The 21,707-nt window shown below is 42.0% G+C and overlaps 1 protein-coding gene across 1 annotated transcript; it reads left to right on the forward strand.

The window, feature by feature from the left end:
* Positions 1-2,415: 2,415 nt before the first annotated feature.
* Positions 2,416-21,422, forward strand: PSMG4 (proteasome assembly chaperone 4). The gene is made up of 3 exons (XM_036741041.1): positions 2,416-2,627; positions 12,903-12,978; positions 21,231-21,422. The coding sequence occupies exons 1-3, from the start codon at positions 2,454-2,456 to the stop codon at positions 21,350-21,352; spliced, it is 372 nt and encodes a 123-aa protein (XP_036596936.1). The 5' UTR covers positions 2,416-2,453; the 3' UTR covers positions 21,353-21,422.
* Positions 21,423-21,707: the final 285 nt, after the last annotated feature.

Consider the following 21,707-nt stretch of genomic DNA (forward strand, 5'->3'; position numbering starts at 1 on the left):
CTGTTACTATGTACAATGTTCTTCTGGTTCTGTTCACTTGACTTTGCATCAGTTCATGTAAGTCTTAACAGATTTTTTCTGAAATCATCCTGCTGGTCTTTTCTTATAGCACAATAATATTCCATCAAATCGTATATCACAACTTGTTTAGCCATTCCCCAACTGGTGCGCATGCCTTTGATTTTCAAGGAATGTTTATTAAATGCTTACTCTATGTAAGGTATCTTCCTAGGTTCTGTCCGTGCAACAACAAAACTCAGAGTGCCTGCTCACAACATGATGATATGATGCAAATTATATTTATAAGAGTTGAGGAAGTATAAGATAAGGCAATGATAGTAATTAAAGCTGTATTCAGCAAGGACTTGTTTCTTGGTGGAAATGGTTCAAATTCTATAGGGAACTTTCTTAAGAGGAAAACTTAGCTCCTGGAATTTCTACTTAAAGGTTACTACTGGAACACATCTCCACATTTCATGGGCTATTCACACACATGGCCTAGTTTTGCCTGATTGTTTTCAGTAGTTTTAAAAACAACAAACTTTTATTGATGCTTTAATGTTATACTTTTTTTGTTATACTCATTTTCAAGGGAGGTAGCTTGGAAAGGTGGAGACATTTGGCCTGTGAGCCAGGAAGACCTGGGTTCAAGACAATTCTCTAGATATATACTGTCCGTGTGACCCTGGACAAGTCACTTAATCTCTTAATGCTCCATGAAACTCTCTAACGCTACTGGGATTGAGTACTCTCTGGCTCCCTATCCCCAGGCTCTTAAACCTCCTCCTCAGGGTTATAGGGATATCCCTCCCTTTGAAAGACTGAGGCATCACCATTGGCTTGAACCCTAATTTCTGTGTGTTCCCTTCACTGTTAACTACCAGTGACTAGCCTCGAGTTCCATTTAACCAATTAACGTTAATTAGCTTTTACAAAGGGATATTTACTTAGAAGACATAGTAAAAAGAGAAGTATAAACATTTCCCCCAACTCCTCAGGAGTACCTTATCTCCTGTGCTACCACCTGAGTCTCTGGGGAGAGTAGGTTCAGACTTATTAGTTTCCACTTAATTTTAGTCTCACCAAGTTCCTATCCAAATGTGGCATTACTTCATTTCTTAATCCTTGGGGAAATCAGTGCTGGGCTGGCTACAAAACTTGGCACGGGCTCAGCTCCTGGACTTCCAGACTCCTAGGTGGTTCACTTCCCTGGACTTTCAAAACTCACCATGTTGTAACCTCTAGATTAATTTTCCTCACCTAAAATGGAAGCACAAACACCCAGGCCCATTTCATGGGACCACGTGTTGGCCTCAGATGGGGAAAGGGCTCAAAATCTCTCCCTGATGGGTATTGTCTCTCATAGCATGCTGGCACTGAAGAAGTCAAATGCAGAGAAGAGGTCCAACTGAGAGATTGGCCAAGACCAGCTTTGGAAAATTCCAGTTTTATAACTGCAGTCAATCAAAGAGACTGCCATTCATCAGACTAGAACCAGTTACAGAATGTCTAGGTGTGGCTAGACCAATATCTACCAGGGTTCCCCCTTCACCCCACCATGGCAGAGGCTAGTTTTCTCCTAAAATTGGCTTGGAGGTGGGGCAAGCTTGTATGCCCCTGAAAATAACTTCCCTGGTTATATTTTCATGACTTCCTGGTCACCTAAAGGCATAAAAAAAGCCCATTCACATGGAGTCAGGGCCCTTTAAACTTGATAGATGTCCGAAGACCAAAAACAGGTCACCACACCCTTAACCTGCTAACCAGACACATTTCCATATGTAGAAGAGGGGGAATGACAGAAACAAAAGGCCAAATATGACAACAGTTACATTAATCTTTGTGGTAGCAAAGACCTGGAAGTGGGTGCTCATTGTTTTAAAATAGCTGAAAAATCAAAACCAAAACTGTGGTACACAAATGGAGTGGAATAGTATTGTGGAACAATAAACGATAAATATGAAGAATTCAGAGAAACATGGAAAAACGTGTTTGAGCCGATTCAGAACAAGAGAACAATATAATCAATGAACTTAGGAACGAGGACCAAGCTGAAGGGACAAGAGGGGGTGGTAAAGAATTTTGCAAATAAATTTGTAATTAAAACAAATTGTAAATATAACGGGTCTGCAAAATGGAAAAACATCTTTAAGGAACAAATAAAAATACACAACGGGCATAAAGCATCGCAACTACTGGCATACATGAGGGCCCTTGGTCGGCTTGTGAGTGCAATCCTGGGCAGCAGGAAAGATAAACCAGCACCACGGTTACCCACTGCGCCCAATGAGCATTTTACTCTCTCCTCCTTCCCCACTCCCTTTGGAAACCGAAAGCGAAATCGTGGCTCCGTCTTTCGGCCGTCGCTTGCTTTGGCCTGGCGGGGGCCAGGGAGAGCCGGATTGGTGGCCGGGGTGCTGGCTGCAGTGGGACGCTGGGAAGCCCGGGACAGCATGGAGGCGCCGCCGGCGCCCGGGAGCGGGGACATCTCCGTGCACAACTTCAGCGTGAGGCTGTGGGAGCAGCTCATCCACTTCCACGTGATGCGGCTGACGGATTCGCTCTTCCTGTGGGTGGGCGCGACGCCCAACCTGCGCAACCTCGCCGTGGCCATGTGCAACCGTTACGTGAGTGGCTGGGCACGGGTTCGGGCTGCTGCACCCGGGGCTGCTGGGCTTAGAACGCGGGCCCAGGAATGGAAAGCGGCTCCAGGGCGAACTCCTGCTGGGGCGGGGGGAGACGCAGCCAACGCCGCGGAGGGCGCTAGGGGTCGCACCTAGCCTTTCTTTGGGTGGAGGAGAAGGGGGATTTGCGCGAGCCTGGGCGCGGGACAGGTAGGGGATCGTACACATCCAGGTGGATGCTGTTCCTCGAAGGCTGATTGGGCTCCTTCCTGTGCACTGAATCTCCAACCCCGCTAATCTCACTGCCCCACCCCCCCCCGCCCCCATTACTTCACTGCCCTTCTCCAACATCCCTGGGGGGCAGTGAAGGTGGGGAAGGAGGAGGCCGGCTGTAGCATAAATGAGACTGATCACCTGTGATGGTCTCTCTGACGCTAAGCACGCAGCTCATGGGAGGGGATTAGCCGCGTACAGTTGTGCATTTCCCCAGCGGGGCACCCCTATCTTCCCTAGGGAGGTCACATTTTACAACACATATTTACACTATAAATACAATGTAATTATTAAAAGCATTTTTATATCACCTCCATATCTCTCTCCTTTCCTACTAAGAGAGCTACGCTTTATGACAAAGATTTTAAAAATTTATTTATTTTTAGTTTACAACATAAAGTTCCACAAGCTTTAGAGTTCCAAATTTTCTCTCCCCCACCTCCCCCACCAGACAGCATGCAATATGAGATAGGCTCTACATATACATTCACATTAAACATATTTTCGCATTAGTCTTGTTGCAAAGAAGAATTATTACCAATGGAATGAACCACGAGAAAAAAGAAACAGAACAAAATAAAAGAGAGAGAGCAAATAGTATGCTTCCATCTGCATTCAGACTCCATAATTCTTTCTCTGAGGGTGGATAGCATTTTCCATCATGAGCCCCTTGGAGTTGTCTTAGAACCTTGCATTACTGAGAAGAGCCAACTCTATCAAAGTCAGTCCTCACACAATGTGGCTGTGTGTACAATGTACTCCTGGTTCTGCTCGCTTCACTCAGCATCAGTTCATATGAGTCTTTCCAGGTTTTTCTGAAGTCTGCCTGCTCATCATTTCTTATAGCACAATAGTATTCCATTACATTCATATACTACCACTTGTTCAGCCATTCCCCAATTGATGGGCATTCCCTCAATTTCCAGTTCTGGACTGATATAAATATTTTTGTATTTGTGGGTGACAAAGAATTTAAAAAAAAGAAAATATGAATAGTATGGCAAAAGTAATCAACCTGTCAGTCAAGTTTGACAGTGTATGCAATATTCCACATTCACAGTTAACTGCCTCTGAAAAAAAGGGAGGCAGGTATGTTCTCCTACCTCCTCTTGGGGCTAAGCTTCATCATTATAATTATACAGTTTTCAGTTTTGATTTTTCTTGCGGTTATCTCTTCAGTAGTCGTTGTGTATATTGTTTTGCTGCTTTTGATTCCTTGATTTTGGATCACATCTTCCAAGTTTTCCCATTCTTCTCAGAATTCTTCATATTCCCCATTCTTCCTATTCAGCATTTCTTAACAGTGCAGTATCATACCACCACATTCAGTTACACGGCTTAACTTTTCCCCAGTCAATGGGTGTCTACTTTGTTTTCAGTTTTTTTTGTCTCCCATGCATGGTGTATGTCTTTTTCTTCTTTTCATTATATTCCTAGAGTGGGATCTTGGGCTGCTAGGGCAGGGGCCTGGAGTCAGGAAAACAGGAATTCAAATCTGGCCTCAGACAGATTTAGCTGTGTATCCCTGGGTAAGTCACTTAACCCTGCTTGCCTCAGTTTCCTCATCTGTAAAATGAGCTGGAGAAGGAAATGGCAAACCTTTGCCAAGAAAACCCCATATGAGGTCATGAAAGAGTCTGACATGACTGAATGACAACGAGTGGGATTTTGGGGTCAGAGTCTCCCTCCTTTTTTAGTAAGGCCATCCTCCTAACTTTCCATGACCTACTTCTATTCTAGCCACATTTTACCAATATCCATTAATGTCCTAATTAGTGGTCTTGAACTCTGAAATTCTTCTTCTGGATGTCTACCTTCTATCCTTTCTTTTCTCCCTCTGTTCTCCTTTAAAATTAAATTTGTTTTTTTTTTAATTATGAACTTAAATAAAAAAATTAATGTATGCAGTATTATATATGAAATTTTGAACCTGTTGTTGATAGTTTTTGCATATTAAATTTAATATGGTCATAACAAGACTACTTTGCTTTTCTATGACCTTTTCTGAACTTCCTCTACCCTTATTTGCATTTTTTATATTCTATTAATGCTTTGCCTCACTCTTATTAAAATTTTATTCTCACTGCATCCTCTGTCCTGTTCTAATCTTATTTTTTTTCTCTTCACAGTCTTGACACTGAACTGGGCCTTTATTGCTGGACTTTTGGCAGGACTTTTATTCTTTACACTGGTGGATCCTATCTCATTTGCCTTACTGGTTTTTTCAGTCCCTTTCCTCAAACTTCCAGCACCTTCCCCGCCCCTCTCCTAGCAGATGTCCTTAGCTTCCATTGTACTGAGAAAAAGAGGCCATCAGCTCTGAGCTCACTCATCTCTCTTACTCTGTGTCTTAGAACCCCTTGTCTTGGCTCATGGTTAGGGATCTCACAGCTGCCACCAGTTGCCTTGGTCCCTGTTACTGGGTTCGGAGGATTCATGTTGTCTGACGCAAGGAGCAGCCTCATGGTTGCTTTGCTATGAGCTTTATTCATAGATTGTAGATTTAGAGCTTGAAAAGAAAGTATAGCTTTACTAAATTATATTTCCTTCTTTGCAAAAAAACCCCACCTTTACTAGAAAACACTTAATGCACTTGAAGTGACCAGGTCATCTTTAAAGTATTCCTCTAGGTAGGAAGTAAGCTTACTGATTCCCAGTGGTTCCCTAATTACCTCTAAAAATATAGACACATGTATTTACAGACATCTGTGTATGCACATAGATGTGTGATATGTAGGTATATATGTGTGTGTATGTATATGTGTGAATGTGAAACTGGAAATGGAGGAAGGATAGGATATGGATAGGAGAAGGATATCCTTCCTCTATTTCCATTTTTCTTTCACTTAGCTCCCTAATATGTACTCTCCCAGTGATGACTGGCCTACTTACAGTTTCTTCACTGACACTCCCATCTCTCTTCTCTCTATGCCTGAAATGCTTTGTCCTCCCTGTTAGTCAGCCAGTGTTTATTAAGTATTTTTACTCTGTACCAGGCCCTGTGCTAAGTTCGGGGGATATGAATACAAACAAAAAGAAAGATGTCCCCTGCCCTCATGGAGTTCACATTATGACAGGAGAAGACAACACAGAAAAGGAAGCGGATGAAGGAAGGGTGCTGGAGAGATGATTGGAGAAAGTTGGGAGTGGAGCAGCCTGGAGAGGAATGGGACATGATTGGCCTTGGCATTCTTAAATAGAAGTTTGGGAAGGAGCCATCCGGTCAAAGGACTTCAGGGCAAGAGGGTATTTCCAATGTATGAATTCTAGGGCTGGAGGGAGCCTTTTCTTTGGCTTCTTTAAAGGCTCAGCTCAAAGACTACCTTCTGCAGGAGACCTTTATTAGTCTTCTCAGCTGCTGATGCCTTCCTTGTTCAGAGTCTCTTCCATCCACTCTGTATCTGGCTTTATGTACCTAGTTATTTGCACATTGGCTTCTCCATTAGAATGTAAGCCCCTTGAGGGCAGGCATTTGTTTTGGCCTTTTTCTGTATCCCCAGTGCTACACACAGTTTGGCATGTTTTTGTTGTTGAGTCTATTTTCAGTCATGTCTGACTCTCTATGACTCCATTTGGGGTTTTCTTGGCAAAGACACTGGAGTAGTTTGCCATTTCCTTCCATTTTACAGATGTGGAAACTGAGGCAAACAGGGTTAAGTGACTTGCTCAGGGTCACACAGCTAGTAAGCGTCCAAGGTCAGATTTGAACTAAAGAAAATGTATCTTCCTGACTCTAGGCCCAGCACTCTATCCACTGCACCACGTGCGGATGGTGGGGCTTTATTTGGCACAGAATAAGTACTTAATTCTTGTTGACTGATGGCCCCATCTCACTTTGTTTTATTCTCTCTCTCCCCCTCCCTCTCTCTCCGCATATGGGTGTATACCTGTATATAGATGAATCTATATATAGATGAACACATGTATACATACACACATACATCTACACATTATATATAATATGCATGTTTATATATGCGCACATATATACACACAAATATATAGATAGATTTTTTTTTGTTTGGAACATAATAAGCACTTAATGCTTGTTGACTAACCGACTGACTGCCCCATCTCCATGCTTATGCTCATCTTGTATCTCTCTCAGTTCCTTCGTTGATCCTCATGTGACATAGTCTGGTCGCCATTATGCTGACCTTCCTATGGATACAATTCAATCTGTCATTGTCCATCTTAAAATGAGGTACCCAGTCCCCTGTACACACTAGCGTATAGTAAGTAAAGGACAGTCACTTCCTTGAGCTTGCTTTTATCCATCTCATTTGGTAAAAATGCTGAATAGGACAAGGCCAAGGCTGAGGCTTGTGGAAGTCTATTAGGGACCTTCCTCCAGGTTGACACTGATCCAGCAATCGCTCTTTGGCCTAGTACATTCAATCAGTTAACAGTCCACCTTGTCTTCACCCATATTAAGGGGGACTTTGTCACAAGCTCTGTTGAAATCCCAGGATATTATATCTGTGGCATTCCTCAGGTCTGCCAATCCTGTTAAAAAAGAAAATGAGGTCAGCTTGACCCAATCCATCACTTAGCCCAGGGCTTAGTACATTGTAGATACTTAATGTTTATTGAATTGAAATCTAATAACCTGGAATATAAAGAAACATGGGAAGACTTGCATGAACAGATGCAGAGTGAAGTAAGCTGTACCGGGAAAAGTAACACACAAGGGCTATGACAGTGTAAATGGAAAGAACTGTAAAATGACACTGAGCACTGTAATTTTAATGACTAATTTTTGTCCTGAGAAAATTTACCTCTGTCCCTTCATTGGGGAAGCGGGGACTTCCAGGTCTGGAATATTACAGATACCATCAGATTTGGTCAGTGTATTTGTGATGTTGGTTGGTCAGTGGGTTGTCGTCCTTTATTCTCAAAGAGGACCACAATGATTTCACTATGCTAGAATCAAGTTACAATGTGTCTGACTGTGGCTGATCAAACCAATACAAGCTCGGAATGTTCTACCACAAGTCAGGCACAAATAGTCCATGTGAACATATGGGGTGGATACTGTAAATTTGTTCATCTTGAAGATGAATCTTCCTAATTCCAGGCCCAGCACTCTATCCGCTACACCTCCTAGCTACCCTACATAAAAACCAAAGGCATCAATTAAAAAAAGAAATCTTAATGATCTGTTCATGCCGGATCTTGCCTGATTTTAGATCACCTTTTGTTTTCTGAGCATTCACAAACCATCTTCTTAACAATGTTTTCTAGTGAAAACAGCCTTTAGTGAAGTTGGTCAGTGTATGAAGTGATGCTGGTGTTTTTAATTTTTTTATTTAAATTTTTTTTTTTGGTGAACCCCTTAATGAGGAAATGAGAATTTGCCACATTTCCTATCCTATTTTCTTTTCTTAAAAAATATTGATGCCTTTTGTCTTTGAATCAGTCGTTCTGATACCTCTTTTCCTTTGCTGAATCTACACTTGTGACAAAGAAAACTTATGTAAAAATATTCAATATAATGATTGCATTTAATCACACACACACACACACACACACACTATTTTGTCTTTGTGGTCCCCAACTGTTGTCTAAAAGTTGATGTATGTCTGCTTATCATCTTCAGGACCTTTGTGAGTTTTTCAGATATCTTTTAGTGACCTTTTAATTTTTAAAATGAGTTTCCATTAATGTCTTTTTTTCACACCACCATGGTCTCTTCTGTTATCCTTCCCCTCCCAGAGAGCCATCCCATATAACAAATGATATTTTTAAAGACACCCCCCCCCCACCTAAAAAAAAGAAGAGGAAAAAACCAGTGTTACTGATCAATACATCCAAAAAAGTCTGAAAGTACATGCAGTGTTCAGTTCAGTATTTGTAAACCTCCTACCTCTGCAAAGGGAAGTAAAAGAAGTAATTTTTCTTATTTCTTCTTTTGAGCCATGCTTGGTCTTTAGAATTTTGCAGCATTTCCTTTTGACTTTTTGTATGTATGTGGTTTTTCTACACAATGTTTTTTCCATTTTATTGTCATGTATATTTTCTTGGCTCTGCTTACTTCACTCTGTATCAGTCCATGCTCCTCTGTATTCAGTCATATTCCATTACATTCATGTACCACAGTTTGTTTAGCCATTCCCCCATGGGTGGACATTCACTTGGCTTTTGGTTTTTTGCTCTCACAAAAAGTGCTGCTATATATCATTTGTTGCATGGGGGACTTTCTTCTTATTAATAGCCTCCCCGGGGGAATAAGCCTAGCAATTTCTGGTTCAAAGGGTATGGACATTTTAGTCACTTTATTTGATTCCAGATTGATTGTACCGCTTCCCGGTTCCATCAACAGTGTACCAGAGTGTGGATCTTCCTATAAGAAAACAGCTAGAAGCAGCTAGATAGATCAGCTATGCAGACAGATAACAACTAAATAAAAAGTTACAGAGTGCTGGGCCTGGAATCAGACTTGAGTTCAAATTAGGCCTCTGACACATACTGGCTGTGTGACTCTGGGCAAGTCACTTAACTTTTGTTTGCCTCAGTTAACTCAACTGTAAAATAGGAATAATAAAGACACCTACCTCCTGGGACTTTTGTGAGGATCAAATGAGATATTTGTAAAGTTTCTAGCACAGAAGCTGGCACATAGTAGGTACTTTATCACTGCTTGTGTCCTTCCTTCTTACAACTCCTTCACTATTGCAGTACTCAGTTTTGCCATGTGTGAAGTGAAACCTCAGTTGTTCTGGTTTGCATTTCTCTTATTATTGGTGATTTGGAACATTTTCTCATGTGGTTGTTCATACTTTGCAGTTCTTTTGAGAACTGTGCATTTCCTTTGACTACTTATCAATTGAGGGAATGGCTTTTGGTCTTTCCTATGTCTATCAATATCATCTATGTAGCTATATCATCTGTATTTGTATCATCTATTTCTGTTTCTGTATCTGTAATTGTATATCTTACATACTAAACTCTTATCAGAAATTTGATACAAAGATTATTTTTTCCCCATTTGACTGCTTCCCTTCTTATCCTAAGTGCATTATTATTTTTTTCAGTATTTTTTTGGGTCTCTTTTAGTAAGTCATTGACTTGTTTTTCATGGTTTTCTTGCATCATTCTCATTTCTCGTTCCAATTTTTCCTCTACTTCTCTGACTTGCTTTTCCAACTCCTTTTTGTGCTCTTCTATGGCCTGAGACCAGTTCATGTTTTTCTTGGAGGCTTTTGGTGTAGGCTCTTTGACTTTGTTGACTTCTTCAGGCCGTATGTTTTGGTCTTCTTTGTCACCAAAGAAAGATTCCAAAGTCTGAGACTGAATCTGAGTGCGTTTTTGCTGCCTGGCCATGTTCCCAGCCAACTTACTTGACCCTTGAGTTTTTCGTTGGGGTGTGACTGCTTGTAGAGCAGAGTACTTTGTTCCAAGCTTGAGGGGATGCATTGTAGATTTCAGAGCTCTTTCTATACAGCCAGCTCTGCCATACCAGCACTCCTCCTTCCCCAAGAACCACCAACCCGGACCTGACAAATCTTAAGCAGGCTGTGCACTCCTGCTCTCCACTTAATTTCTCCCACCAGGTGGGCCTGGGGCCAGAAGTGACTGCAGCTGTAGTTCTGTAGCTGCACCACCCCTGCTGTCCCTGGGGCAGTGGCCGAACCTCAAACTCTGTCCCCCTCAGCTTTTCCCACTAACCTTCTCTGTTGTCTTTGGTGTTTGTAGGTTGAGAAGTCTGGTAACTGCCACAGCTCATTGATTCAGGGCACTAGGGCCTGTTCCGCCCGGCTCCCTGTCTGGTTGGTCCTGCCACCGCCCACGCTGAGCTCCGCTCCCCTCCCAGCTCCGTGCAGATAGACCTCATCCAGCAACCATCCAAGCTGTCCTGGGCTGGAGCCCTGCTTCCCTCTGCTATTTTGTGGGTTCTGCAGTTCTAGAATTTGTTCAGAGCCATTTTCTATAGGTTTTTGGAGGGCCCTGGTGTGGAGCTCACGCAAGTCCGTGCTTTCCAGCCACCATCTTGGCCCCGCCCCCCCAAGTGCATTATTAATCTTGCCTCTTTGGATGTAATCAAAGTTATCCATTTGTCTTTTGCAATTGCCTCTATCTGTTTTTCAGTTAAGGATATGTCTCCTACCTACAGTTGTGAGAGGCGTATGAGCTGCTTCTCTTCCAAGTTTTAATCCATTCAGAATGTATTGTGTAACGTGGCGTAAAGTGTTGGCTTGCGCCTAATTTCTGCCAGATTGGCCAGCTGTTTTTATCAGATGAGTTTTTTTCCTAGGTAATTTGTATTCCACTTTATTAAACACTGGGTTATTGAATTCCATTGTTTCTTATTCCCCTTTTCTAGTCTTTTCCATTCATCTGTTTCTCTCTGTCTCTGTCTCCCCAATGCCAATTGGTCTTGGTAACTGCTATTTTATAATACAGGTTGAGTTGTAGAAGTATGATTTCCTCTTTTAGTGCTACCGCTTTTCATCATTTTTCTTGGTATTCTAGATCTTTTGTTTCTCCAAATGAATTTTGTTAGTATTTTGTTGAGTTCTGTAACGTAACCATTTGATTTGATTGGTATCACATTAAAAGTGAAAATTAACTTTGGTAATGTTGTCATTTTTATTATATTGGGGTAGCCCAGCCATAAGCACTGAGTATTCCTCTGGATATTTAAATTTTTCTTTATTACTTTGAGGAGCACTTTGTAATTGAATCTATACAAGTCTTTTGTGTGCTTTGATAAGTAGATTCCCAAATACTTTATGCATTTTGTAGTTTTTTGGGATGGAATTTCCCTTTCTGCCATTGCCTCTTGGATTTTATTACTATTGCAAAGAAAATGCTGTTGATTTTTGAGGGTGACCTTTTAATTAACATTGTTGCATTCTCTTTGTAATATTGTTCTCTTGTTTCTGCTTCATTTCCCTTTGCATCAGTCCATGCAGATCTTCCCATGTTTCTTGGAATTTTACTCTTATTTTCACCAAAAGATAAATATAAGGCCCTTGTTTGTTGTATTTCAGCACAGTGATAACGTCTTCAGATTTCACAATTCTCCTCTGAAAGAAATTCTGGCCAAGTAAGAGCAGAAAGCCATTTTATTTTGATAGTTAGATAGACTTGGGTAGTTAGTGCCCTTACCAAAAAGTGGTGGGATCCTTATTAACCCTGTAGAACATAGCAGAGTCATTGGAGGGAAGGGGGACTTTTTCCAATTAAAAGCAGCTGGTTTGTTACAGGGCAGTTGAGGAGGTGAGGGTTCCTGGATCCCAGGATGCCGGTGCTGGTTGAGGAGTGGTAGTCCATGCCCAGACCCTACAGCTCCCCTCTTTACTCCGTGTTATATCTGCTGCTGCAGGGCAGGGGGAAGTGTTGACCTTCGACATATGTTAGGTGTTTGATAACATGAGTTCTAGCACCTGGGCATCAACTCAGCTGGTCTGTGCTCAGAATGCTTCAACACTTACCTTGTAAATAGCAGATGCTACATTAAGGCATCTGAAGGATTATGCAGACCTTGCTTCTCTCCTGCCTTAGTAGGCATGTGTATATTTATATCTATATCTATATTTATATCTATCTTCAACTATAGATATAGATATAAATATATACATGTATGTATATATGTAATATATGTGTATGTATTTATGTATGTATGTATGTATGCATAGGGGCAGCAAGGTGGTACAGTAGATAGAGGACAGGGCCTGGATTTAGGAAGACTCATCTTCCTGAGTTCAAATCCAGCCTCAGACACTTGATAGCTCTGTGATCCTGGTCAAGTCACAGGACCCTGTTTGCCTCAGTTTCCTCATCTGTAAAATGAGCTGGAGAAGGAAATGGCAAACCACTCCAGTATCTTTGCCAAGAAAACCCAACTGGGGTCATGAAGAGTCAGACATGACTGGAAACAAGTGAACAAAAATATGTGTAGGGATTTAACACTACCATTCTAAGGTAGAAGAAACACTTGAGGTGTGGGTAGTCATATGCTTGGCTAGAGTAACAGTAATTCATTCTTTGTTTTGCTCCCAGGACTCCATTCCAGTGTCCACTTCCCTTCTTGGAGATACCTCTGACACGACCTCCAACTGTCTTGCTCAGCGATTAGGTATGTATGTGATACCTCATTTTACACAGTAGATCTAATGCTGGAAAGTCATTTGTAAGTTCACTTAAAAACCCCATTTTAAACAGACATGGGGAGCTAGCTCTTTGAAGGAATGCTGAAATTCCTTACTTTGTAGAGCAGATTTTCCTTTAAGGGAATAATTAATTAATTATCTGCTTACGGCTTCTGTGGAAGTACAGATTTTTGTCCAGTGCATTTTCTTGATGCTCATTCTGCTCATGAAATGGTTTGTCTGCCACAAATACCCTTTTGTCTCAGGGCCAGCATTTTCTCAGTCATGTTGGTTGCCTGCCAGGTTGATTGATGACAGATTTATTAAGCTTCACTCCTGAAAGTCTCTCACTTCTTTAGAGCTTGAGAGCCTGGCTGAGACTCTAGAAACATGGAACCGTGAAATGTTATAGCTAGAAGAGATGTTAGAGATCATCCAGTCCAAATCTCTTACTTATTCAGAAATTGGGGCCAGGAGAGATTAGGGGACTTGCCTTGGGTCACAGAGCTAGGCATGGCAAAGCTGAGACTAGAATCAAGTTCTCTTGACTCTTAATTCAGGGTTCTTTCTACTTCATAAGAAGTAGGTGAATAAAGCCTAGTGTCATGTATGGAAAGTTCTAGAGACATAATTTTGGGGTAATCATTTTATTAATTATGGTTAGCACATAATTAATAAAAGGATGGTAATTTGGCTTTCTCTCATAAACTAAAGACCCTTTGTGGAAGCCTCTTGACCCCTTTGTACCCTTGGAAGAATGGGTGTTCCCAACAGGTGGAAATTTTAACTCTTATTGGTTAACAGTTAATGAGAGAATGAATATTATAATGAAGGGTGGATCTATTCTAATGAGGGCTGGGTACAGGACTCAGAGACTGATCACATCATTCATGGACAAACTGAGACTCATCTGAAGCCAGACTACTCCCCAGCCTCTGGCAATCTATACAAAAGGATCTCTCCTCCACCCAAAGAATTCCATCTAGAATTCTCCTTGTAAGGGCTTTTAGTTGGGTAGGGATTGGGCAGTCTCATCTATCAGCAATGTCCTTCACAAGCACTGGCTAAATAACCTACAGGGGTTTATTTCTGAATGAGGAAATAGGAGGGGAAAATCTTAATCTTAATTAATAATTGGTTATTTATATAAGAGAAATAATAATTCCTCTCACTTGGAGATAGAGTTATGGCGTAAATTTAATGTCTGGGTCTCCAAGCAAAATTCATTCTCCCTTCCCTCAGATCATTGGCCTCAGAAATGCCCTACACGGTGACACTACTCTAGATTTGAGTGCCGAACTCAAATAGAAATGAGGGCCACCAAGTCATATGTAAAGATCCCTGTGGGTATATATTATATTGACTTAGAAAATTACATATTAACTTCATCCATTTTTTATTGAATTTTTATTTATTTTGTTAAATATTTCCCAGTTACATTTTAATCTGGTTCAGGGAGCTATAGGTGGGGGCTGTGGGGTTTGTGTGTTTGTAGTATGTTTGACACCTCTGCTGTAGACTCTTTATTGAGTCTTGAGGGTATTTGAGGACAGTAGACACTTGTGAGAATGAAGAACTGATTTTCTTTGACCCTTCCTGTGATGTTAAAATGAACTTGGAAAGTCTGCAGGCTTATAGAATTCAAAGTGTAGCAGACAAGTAGACAAAGAATTGAATTATTTTTTCTCAAATATCCTGGTAATTCAGGCAAGACCAAAATGGAGGGCGGAGACTTTTCTCTTTATCTTTATAGGTGCTTAATGAATGTTTGAATTGAAAGTGACCCTGGTTTAGGATTCAATGGGAAGGCAAGCCTGACCTAGGGCAGAGTCAGGGAGATGATGGGTTAAGGCACAGTAAAGGTAATCTTAATTTCTTGAGGATCTTGCAGTTTGAAAAAAGGAATTGATATTTTCCTGAGTAGCCCAAGATCAAAATATTTAGCGGAAATAATTTCAAACTTTATTTAGTGTGTCTAGAATACTGCCCGTGAATTATTGCAAATTCTGAATTAGTACTATCTATGTTTGTTTTGTTGTTGCTCAGTCATTTCCGTCCTGTCCACATCTTCATGACCCCTTTTGGGACTTTTTGGGCACATACTGGAGTGGTTTGCTATTTCCTTCCCCAGCTCATTTTACAGATAAAGAAACTGAGGCAAACAGGGATAAATTAGTAACTAGCTAGACAGCTAGTTAGTGTCTGGGGCCAGATTCTAATTCTCTTACCAACCTGATTAAATGAATGAAAAAAAAATTATCATCCCTTACTATGTGTCTAGCACTGTGTTAAATGTAGATGCTAGGGATATACACCCAAAAGATAAATGGTCCCTGCTTAGGGCAGTTACATTCTAATTTAGCATGATAACCCATTGTGATATCAGTTAAGTTGGGTGTCTTTGATTGAGTCTTACTGGGTGCGAAACCCCAGGCCCAAACCCCTATCCACTAGGTGCTAAGCCTATGTGAGCATGTAATTGTACTAATATGTAGTTCGTACGTCTGCTACATAAGAATATATTGCAAGAGATACTGTCAAATGCCTTGCCAAAATTAAAATGTATTCTGTCATTTGTGTTCCCCCGATCTGCCAGTATGAGAACTCTATTCAGGATTGGAGGTTAGTTTGGCTTGACTTGTCTGCTTGCCATCTGGTGACTATTGCTTTCTTTTTGAAATACTCATCAGCCATCTCTGTAATAATTCCTTTTAGGACTCTGCTGAAGACTTTTTTTGCCTTAGTAAACATACCCTCCTTTTTGGTGGTTTTTATTGAAGGGGTCAGAAAGAGTAGGGTCCCTGGCCTTCTCAGAAGCCTCTGGGGACTGATATCCAGCTTCCTGATCTCTTTTACAACCCATCTTATTCCACTTTTTGAAAATGAGGAAATTGGCCTGGATCTAATCTTTAAGCGGTGTTCCCATTCTGTGTGATGCGTGATCACACATTGATCACTACCTATGGTTCTGAAGCCAGAGATAAAAAACTTTCCTGTAGTCAAGATCCTGGGCCAGGATTTAGAGCAGCGAGGATCTCTCTCACTTTTTACTCTTTGTATGGCAAGAGTTGTACCTTTGATCTCGGTTTAGCAATTTGTTTGAATTCAGTAGACATCTAGTAAGCACATACTGTATGTGAGGCATCCTGGGTTAGACCCTGGGAATATAAAAAGACAGAAGTCAGCTTTGTTCTTCTAAATGCATTCAAGGAGACCACCTGTCGTGGAACTCATTTCCCTCTTTGCCAGCTTTATTCTTCCTCTTCTTGTCTAAAGATCATTATTAGTGTTTTGGAGATGATTTTCTCCAAAATGTTTTTGTGAAGCTGTTGCTGACAGGCATGGTGTGGAAATTCTGGAAGTAGGTGAAAGGCACTTGGAGGAAAAACTATTTTTTTTTTAATCTCCTCATTCCAAGATGAATTCTCCTGAAGGCACTGGATTATTTGACCGTAGACTTCCCTTCTCTCCTTTGCTGCCTGTTTGTCTACACAGTGTATTAAGTAGAGGAGAGTGCCAAAAATAAGGTGATTGAGCAGCCAAGCTGCGGTGGCTGAACCTGGTCGAGCCTGTGGGGATAGACAATACTTGTTCAGGCATGGATTGTACTAGGTAATCCCTTCCAACACTGGGCATCATCTGACTTCCACTATGGCCAAGGGGCAGGTAGATGTGCTTACTCAGCTCTTTAGTAAGTCAGGGGTTGTTTCCCTTTAGTGCTAATGAACAGTTTTCATCTTCATCTTCCCTGTATCATCTCGCCATGGGTGGCACTGTCTGGCGCTGTACAGAGCTCTTACTGTTTAAATATGACCTCTCATGAATAGCAGTTTAGAGCCCGAGACAGGAGCACTGAAGTGGCCATCAGGCCAGCATATGAATGGAAAAAAAAGATGTTTGCACCATAAATAGAGGGCAGCTGGGTAGCACAGTGGATAGAGTACAGGGCCTGGAGTCAGGAAGACTAATCTTCCTGAGTTCAAATCTGGCCTCGGACATTTAGTAGCTGTGTGACCCTGGGCGAGTCACTTCACCCTGTTTGCCTCAGTTTCCTCATCTGTAAAATGACCTGTAGAAGGAAATGGCAAACCCCTCCAGTATCTTTGCCAAGAAAGCCCTCCAGTAGTGTCACGAAGGGTTGGACACAACTGAAGAACGACTGAACGATAACAGTAACAAAATCATATTGGGTTATGGATCAGCCTATTTCAGGGCTAGAGGGTGGGTCTTCCAGCATGATACCAGGAGGCTAGAATGTTCTTTCCCCTACTCCATACTGCCTCCAAAAATAGGTGAGACTGTGAGACAAGTGAGAGGAAATTGATGTTAGTGTCATCAAATGTCAGTTTGTAATCATTTATTAAGCACCTCCTATGTGCCAGTCATTTTGCTAAATATTGGGGGTACAAAGAAGGGCAGAAGCCAACCCCTGCTCTTGAGGAGTCTAATGGGGGAGACAGCAAGCAAGGAACTATGTACAAACAAACTATATCCAGGATAAATAGGAAATGATCAGCAGAGGGAAGGCACTAGAATTAAGGGGGATTGGGAAAGGCGTCCAGTAGAAGGTGGGATTTTAGCTGGGACTTGAAGGAAGCCAGGAGGTGATGAGGAGGAGGGAAGAGAGTATTCCATGCATGGAGTGTAAATAATCAGTGAAAATGTCGGGAGATGGAGGAACAGCCAGGAGGCCAGTGTCCCTGGATGGCCTAGTACATGTCGGAGTGTAAGGTGTAAGAAGACTGGAAAGGTGGAGTTGGGAAGGGCTTTGAAGTCCTGGCATTAATATTTGTTAATATTTGATTCTGGAGGCAATAATAGGGAGCCACTGGAGTTTATTGAGTGGAGGGGTGGGTGGCAGTGACATTGTCAGACCTTCGATTTATCTAAGGGAGTGTAGTAGAGAGAAGGAAATGTGAGTTACCACTGGCCCCTGACCTTTATTCCCCACCTTTATTTCTTATCCTACCTTTTGCTAACCTAATTTAGACTATTGAAGTAATTGCATTTTGAAAGTAGCCTTTCAGGTTGGCCAAGAATCCTCTCTCTAGTATTCCTAACAAGTGCTTGAAATTAGCCAAATTTAGGTTGTCCAGGTGATCTAAATCTTTGGGGGCCAGCAAAGAGTTTTTCCGCTACCCAGGGTGAACCTTGAAAGAGAGAGTTGTGGAGGGAGTAAGTGCATTTCAGGCATGGGGAGAGATGGGAATGCACTTTCTGTGCATGCACACAGAGGGAGGGGACAGGATGCAGGGAACTGGAAATAGGTTCAAAATTCATTAAATTTCATCTTTTTCAATGAAAAAAATTTTTTCTACTCCCCTTCCCTTCTCTTCCCCACCAAGGGGAAAAAATCCTTTATTACAAAATATGCATAGTCTAGTCATACAAGAAACATTCACGCTCCAAAATGTGTGTCTGTTCTTACATATTGAGGCCATTACCTCTCCATCAGGAGGTGGGTAACATTCATCATCATCAGTCCTGGTTAGTCTTTGCATTAATCAGAGTTCTTAGGTCTTTCAAAGTTGTCTTTACGTCATTGTGTAAATTCTCCTGGTTCTTCTCACTTCACTCTGCATCAGTCTTCCTAGGTTTCTCTGAATTTGTCAATTCCATCATTTTTTCTGGTATAGCAGTATCCCTTTCCCCTTCCCCTTCCCCTTCCCCTGCCCAGTCAGATCACCATCAATAACACATCATGGTGCCTATTTTCCTGCATCTCCTCCATTGTTTCTCTTTTTCCTTTTTAGTCAGTTTCGCCAACCCAGTGTGCCTGAGTTGGAACCTCAGCGTTAACGGCTTAGTCATTCAGAATACATGAGAGTAGTGTGCAATAAGGTTCCGAAAGGTTTTAAATCTAAGCCAGTCAGAAGAGTTTGTGATATGGTCCGTTAGGCAATAAGGAGTTACTGAAAGTCGTTTAAAAAAGAAAAATTAACAGGAGAGGCCCATAGCCAGAGCTATGCATTAATCAGGAGGTGTTGTACCAGCTCTATTTTCCAAGAAGCTGTCTCTGATAACCCCTCCCACCAAATATGATCCCTCTCTCCTCAGATTTTCCCATAGTACTGTCTGAAGTCATCTCCTTTGCCCTTAGCACATCTGTCATATTCTTCCTTATATCATACTTATTTGTTTCTGTCCGATATTCTCTTTTTAGATTGAACATAACCTCCTTGAGGACAGGTCATCTTTTTTTTTAAAGCAGTACTCAGCACAGTGTTTGATACTACAGTAGATGGCTAATAGACATCTGTTAAGTTGATCGGAATTGAATTCCTTCAAAAAGCAGGCCCACATCTAAAGGAGAGAATGTTTCTATCATGTTTTCTCTCCCTACATATTTTTTTCTTGTTGCAAGGTCCCTGGCAGGTGGTAGAATTACAAAGTGCTCTAGATTCTCCTGTCACCTGTTCCAGGAAGGCTCCTGCATGTATGGGTTGAGTCCCCATATATACAAGATTCCTATGGGTTGTGTTAAGTTATGGCTTGAGAAAGGTATCTTGTGGTTTGCCATTATTAATGTCCTAGGCACTTGCTGTGGTATTGAACTTGGCATAATATGGATCTGCTTTATATCCTGCCTTGCATGATGTCTGTTTGTCTAGCTGCTGCCCTGGGCACAGGAGTAAGGCATGGCTGTGCTGCCAGGTGGCCCAAGGCAGCAGCCACTAGGCCGGTCTCTTTGTGAGTTGACTGGCAGAGACTAAGGTGATGATGCATCCTGACCTTCCAGAAGGGGTCCTAGTGCTACAGATAACACAGAGTAAGGCCTTCAGGGCCCCTTATTTCAATGCCTAGGCTGGATATATTTTTGACCAAGTTACTGCTGCCACCAAGAATGGACCGTGCTCATGATTACCTCTTATGCTTTGGCGATGGGGAGAGGGACTGCTACCTGCAGTCATTGTGCTAGATGGAAACTGTATTCATTGAGGTTGTATTCTAAGCAATATTTATTGAGTGCTTACTATGTATCAGGTACTGTGCTAAGGCTGGGAATCAAAGAAAGACAAGAGACAGTCTCTGCCCTCAGGGAGCTCGGTGAGTCAGTAAGTCAGTAAATATTAAGCGCTTCTTGTGTACCAGGGACTGTGCTAAGTTCTGGGTATCCAAAGAAAGGTAATAGACAACCCCTGCCCTCAAGGAGCTTAGTCTAAAGGGGGAGACAAGAGGCAAACAAATATGTACTGACAAGCAATGTGAAGGATAAATGGGAAATAATTAACAGAGGGGAGGCACCAGAATTAATTTAATTAAGAATTGTCAACCAGACAGAACCAGTCTCTAACCTAAGTCAGGAATCAAACAGAAGTTTAATTTCAGTGAGGGAAATGGCTTGCCAGCAAGGCCACATGTGCCGGAGCCCCACCCCTAGTGAGGGGACCTGCTTTAGTAGACCTCAGGACTTATACCATACCAATGGTTACACAGTGAGCTGTAGCCCTAACAATAAGGGGTAACAGCTACAGCGTGACAAGTTTGATTCATAGCAGGGCTTCAGCTCAGAGAACACCTGGTGCTGGTCAAAACAATACAGTAATTACATGGGATTTTTGCCAGAGGGTCAGATGCAAAGGATTGTTGTTATGCAAAGGTCAGGGCACAGCTTGCTTGCTGAGCCTTAGCTCTGGAAAACAGGGTGTCTCCTAATATCTTGACATTATGACAGCCCTAGAATTTGGGGGTTAGCCAATGGTTTAGATCATTGGGGGTGACATTTAATGAAGTCCCATGCCATGTTTAAATTTGTTAGCCCCATGGCCAGATGACTCCATCACTCTGAGGTCCTTCAGGCCTTGGATCTTGGGGGTCACTGCTTGGTGTGGTTCATGGCTGAACTGAGCTCAGCCCTTTTCAACTGGATCCTTAGAAAGGGTCCAGAGTCCTCTGATGGTTGTATAGGTGCTGCATGTTGCCTGAGGAGGGGTCATAATATTCAAAGCAGTTCTTCTGCTCCTCCCTTCTCTCCTCTCCCCTGCCCCCCTTCTTCTTCCCTTCACTCCTTTCTCCTGTCTTCCTCCCCTTCTCTTTCTCTCCCCTCCCTTCTGCTCCCTTCCCCTCCTTTGTGCTCCCCTACACCTCTTTCCTTCCCTCCCCTCTGGGGCTAAGGGTTTCTCCTATTTCAGGTTGACAGGATACCTGGAGAATTTGAGGCTGAAATCTGACTCTTTACCAGCACAAATAAATGAGGACTTTTCATTCCTGGGTGTGACCCTGTCTTCTTTCCTTTCAGCCAGGAAGACCAAAAAACAGGTGTTTGTCAGCTACAATCTTCAGAACACAGACAGCAACTTCACACTGCTCATAGAAAACAGGATCAAAGAAGAAATGGAGGCTTTTCCCGAAAAGTTTTAGCCCGAAAAAGAGCGAGGTGATTTGTAATTTATGTACATTAAACAGAATAAATTGAGTGTATTTCACAGCACATCTAACATGGAGTCAGTGTGTTTTGAGTTTTGCTTTTTTAAATCAACCTTATGACCCTTCCTTTGGGCAGCTGGGTGGCTCGGGGGGTAGAGTGCCCGGCCTGGAGTCAGGAAGACTCGTCTTCGTGAGTTCAAATCCAGCCTCAGACACTTTCTAGCTGTGTGACCCTGGACAAGTCACTTAATCCTGTTTGCTTCAGTTTCTTCATCTGTAAAATGAGCTGGAGAAGGGAATGACAAATCACTCCTGTATCTCTGCCAAGAAAACCCCAAATGGTATTATG

The sequence above is a fragment of the Trichosurus vulpecula genome, chromosome 1 (assembly GCF_011100635.1).
Source record: "Trichosurus vulpecula isolate mTriVul1 chromosome 1, mTriVul1.pri, whole genome shotgun sequence".
Classification (NCBI taxonomy): Eukaryota; Metazoa; Chordata; class Mammalia; order Diprotodontia; family Phalangeridae; genus Trichosurus; species Trichosurus vulpecula.